Consider the following 4,061-nt stretch of genomic DNA (forward strand, 5'->3'; position numbering starts at 1 on the left):
ATGTGAAAAGATAATAACAGACAGTTTTATTCGATATTAGACATAAACATCCGGAAAAGATCATTATTTCTGAAACTACAAATGATATCGTTATTTACAATTCATGACGAGTATCGTAGTTATTGTCAAAACATATGTTTTGACGTCATTGGCACTTGTCAATAAGATAATAAATTAATGCCTATTCAGGAACTCCGTATAAATATCACGCTCAAAGGCTCAAAATTTAAAAGTGAAATAAGAAGCAAGCTACCATGAAGGTATTAGCGTTCTCTCTACTCTTTCTTGTGGGCTATAGCACGGCCTTGTCGGTAAGTTCATATTATTATTACGACATGATTATAGTGTTGAATCCATTATAATGACAATTATATTATAAAAATACGATTCTAAATATTCAAATTATTATATATATATAATAATTTGATTTACAGCTAATTCCAGGAATAAAACTAGGAATAGGTGGTGGAACAAGTGCAGGATTCAATGCAGGTAAAGGAGGAGCGAATGCAAACATAGGCGGAGGCATAAATACAGAAATCAATGGAGTTAAAAGCGGAGTGAATGTAAACGTAGGCGGAGGAGTAAGTGGAGGAGCCAAAGGGGGATTAGGTATAGGAGCAAATGGTGGAGTGCAAATTGGAATAGGAGGATGGAAACCACCTCGTATACCCATTCCTATAATATCTTGGGGAAGCAAAAGTACTTCGACTACCACTCAAAAGTCTACCTCACCTCATACTACTAGACATCCAACCGTACCATCTAAACCTAGTTCGCCCAGTACTGTACACTCAACCAAACCATCCAATCCTAAACCTACTTCGCCCAGTATTGTACACCCAATCAAACCATCCAGTCCTAAACCTACTTCACCCAGTAGTGCACACCCAACCAAACCATCCAGTCCTAAACCTACTTCACCCAGTACTGTACACCCAACCAAACCATCCAGTCCTAAACCTACTTCACCCAGTAGTGCACATCCAACCAAACCATCCAGCCCTAAACCTACTTCTCCCAGTAGTGTACACCCAACCAAACCATCCAGTCCTAAACCTACTTCGCCCAGTAGTGCACACCCAACCAAACCATCGAGTCCTAAACCTACTTCTCCCAGTAGTGTACACCCAACCAAACCATCCAGTCCTAAACCTACTTCACCCAGCAGTGTACACCCAACTAAACCATGGAGCAGCTCTGTTTCACCTAGTTCTCCCAGTTCTGCAAAACCGACCGAAGCATCTGGCAGCTCTGCCTCACCAAGTGATATATCTACTGCCCCTTATAATGATTCCAGTAGCCCTGCTGCATCAAGTTCTTCCAGTTCCGCAGAACCGACCGAAGCATCTGGCAGCTCTGCTTCACCAAGTGATGAATCTACTACCCCTTATGATGATTCCAGTAGCCCTGCTGCATCCAGTTCTGAAGAACCAACCGAAGGATCTAGCAGCTCTGCCTCACCAAGTTCTTCCAGTTCTGCAGAACCGACCGAAGCATCTGGCAGCTCTTCCTCACCAAGTGATGAATCCACTACTCCTTGTGATGATTCCAATAGCCCTGCTGCATCCAGTTCTGAAGAACCAACCGAAGCATCTAGCAGCTCTGCCTCACCAAGTTCTTCTAGTTCTGAAAAACCAACTGAAGCATCTAGCAGCTCTTCCTCACCAAGTTCTTCCAGTTCTGTAGAACCAACCGAAGCATCTGGCAGCTCTTCTTCACCAAATGATGAATCCACTACCCCTTGTGATGATTCCAGTAGCCCTGCTGCATCCAGTTCTGAAGAACCAACCGAAGCATCTAGCAGCTCTGCCTCACCAAGTTCTTCTAGTTCTGCAGAAACAACCGAAGCATCTAGCAGCTCTTCCTCACCAAGTTCTTCCAGTTCTGTACAACCAACCGAAGCATCTGGCAGCTCTTCTTCACCAAATGATGAATCCACTACCCCTTGTGATGATTCCAGTAGCCCTGCTGCATCCAGTTCTGAAGAACCAACCGAAGCATCTAGCAGCTCTGCCTCACCAAGTTCTTCTAGTTCTGCAGAACCAACCGAAGCATCTAGCAGCTCTGCTTCACCAAGTTCTTCTAGTTCTGCAGAACCGACTGAAGCATCTGGCAGTTCTTCTTCACCAAGTGATGAATCCACTACCCCTTGTGATGATTCCAGTAGCCCTGCTGCATCCAGTTCTGAAGAACCAACCGAAGCATCTAGCAGCTCTGCTTCACCAAGTTCTTCTAGTTCTGAAGAACCAACTGAAGCATCTAGCAGCTCTTCCTCACCAAGTTCTTCTAGTTCTGCAAAACCGACTGAAGCATCTGGCAGCTCTTCTTCACCAAGTGATGAATCCACTACCCCTTGTGATGATTCCAGTAGCCCTGCTGCATCCAGTTCTGAAGAACCAACCGAAGCATCTAGCAGCTCTGCTTCACCAAGTTCTTCCAGTTCTGCAGAACCGACCGAAGCATCTAGCAGCTCTACTTCATCAAGTTCTTCCAGTCCGATTTGTACCTGTCCTTGTACTTGTTAGATCCAAGTTCACCTTGTGAAGAACAAAGTGAACTATCTAAAAGCTCTACTTAGTTCTTCCAGTTATGAACATAGAAAGAACGAAGCATCCAACAAATCTGTCTTACCCATTTATTATTAATGAATGTGCAGAGAGTAGATATAAGGAAATTCTCAAATGTTAAACGTTAGAAAAAAAAAATGTTAAAAAAAAAGAATATCTAACGAATTGTAATCATCAAAAAAAGAAAAAAAAATTACTTTTTCTTTCCTTAAGTCTTTTCTTCTCTCAATAACTTTATTATACCATTCCTTTCGATGTTAATTAACTTATGTATTTACTTCATATCGATAATCATGTCGATTTCACTGACTCGAAAAGAAAGAGGATAATATAATTGAAGAAATCGGTGACAAGCGAGACCAGTAAGTATACGAATATTCAATATTTACCGAACCAAGGTGGGTACTTCACCTTTGTGGCGCCAACGAATTTACTTTTCGCGTAGGACCGAAAGAAAAATTCGAAATGACGCGACTCATGTCGTTAATGATCCTTTCGATGTGACGGCCGGTTCGCCATAAATATGCATATATATGTATATATACCTACATGTACGCGCATAACACAAGAATTCGAGGATATGTCATCGATAAATGAAAAGAAAAAAGAAGAAAAAGAAAGAAAAAGAAAATAACGAAATTCGATTTTAAAACTTTTTAACAAATATGACTTACTTCCTCTTCAGTTTTGTCTTCGATAAAAAGTCCCTACATCGACTTTCATAAATCTAAAAAAAAAAAGGAAGAACAAAAATTTGAAAAAGAGATTTTACGCAATGGTACATTTTAAGAATGTACATTTTTGAATGTTCCACTTTGAAATATAATCAAAGCATTTATTACAGTGACAATTACGATAAGAATTTTATCACAAATATAAATTTATAAACGCATTCATTTGAAATATTGAAAAAGAAAAAAAGCAACAAGAAAAGAATAAAAAAAAAAGGTAGAAAAATAGGATTATCTTGGGATTAAAGTATTCACTAAAGTCATGAAAAAAGTAACTTGACCTCGAGTCCCCAACAAACACACACGAGCACCCGTACAGAAACAAAAAGACAAAGAGAGAAAGAGAAACATAGATAGAAAAAAAATTCCCAAAATCGTTCCAAAGGCTCTCCATCATGCACATAACATTCGAGTGGCTCTTTTCTCATCGCAAAGTTCATTCTCTCTCTCTCTCTCTCTCTCTCTCTCTCTCTCTCTCTCTCTCTCTCCCTCTCTTTCTATTTTCTGACTCGGCAATTTGTGTGTGCCTCTTCACAAAGTACCATCGCGGACCGATCGCAAAGATTCAATATTTGCGAACACTGAGGTTTGCCTTCCGTGAGGAGGTCGATTCATACGAGGATCGAGGAACCATCATCGCTCTTCTCTCTCTCTCTCTCTCTCTCTCTCTCTCTCTCTTTCTTTCTTCCTCTCTTTTCTCTTTTTCTTCGTTCTTCTCGTTATGACCTTGGACCAACTTTTCACTGAGAAGAACACGTTG

General features: G+C 40.6%; 1 protein-coding gene across 1 annotated transcript; it reads left to right on the forward strand.

Moving 5' to 3' along the window:
- Positions 1 to 240: 240 nt before the first annotated feature.
- LOC122628114 (uncharacterized serine-rich protein C215.13-like) lies at positions 241 to 2,782 on the forward strand. The gene is made up of 3 exons (XM_043809994.1): positions 241 to 311; positions 435 to 1,627; positions 1,778 to 2,782. The coding sequence occupies exons 1-3, from the start codon at positions 255 to 257 to the stop codon at positions 2,526 to 2,528; spliced, it is 2,001 nt and encodes a 666-aa protein (XP_043665929.1). The 5' UTR covers positions 241 to 254; the 3' UTR covers positions 2,529 to 2,782.
- The last annotated feature ends 1,279 nt before the right edge of the window (positions 2,783 to 4,061 follow it).

This window comes from Vespula pensylvanica, chromosome 3, assembly GCF_014466175.1.
Source record: "Vespula pensylvanica isolate Volc-1 chromosome 3, ASM1446617v1, whole genome shotgun sequence".
Lineage (NCBI taxonomy): Eukaryota > Metazoa > Arthropoda > Insecta > Hymenoptera > Vespidae > Vespula > Vespula pensylvanica.

What these genes read in the sequence shown, in the direction of transcription:
- LOC122628114 (XM_043809994.1), top strand. Translation starts at nt 255, where the DNA reads ATGAAGGTATTAGCGTTCTCTCTACTCTTTCTTGTGGGCTATAGCACG. An exon ending in GCTATAGCACGGCCTTGTCG is followed by an intron (nt 312 to 434) that starts GTAAGTTCATAT and finishes TTTGATTTACAG; the next exon opens with CTAATTCCAGGAATAAAACT. An exon ending in GCCTCACCAAGTTCTTCTAG is followed by an intron (nt 1,628 to 1,777) that starts TTCTGAAAAACC and finishes TGCTGCATCCAG; the next exon opens with TTCTGAAGAACCAACCGAAG.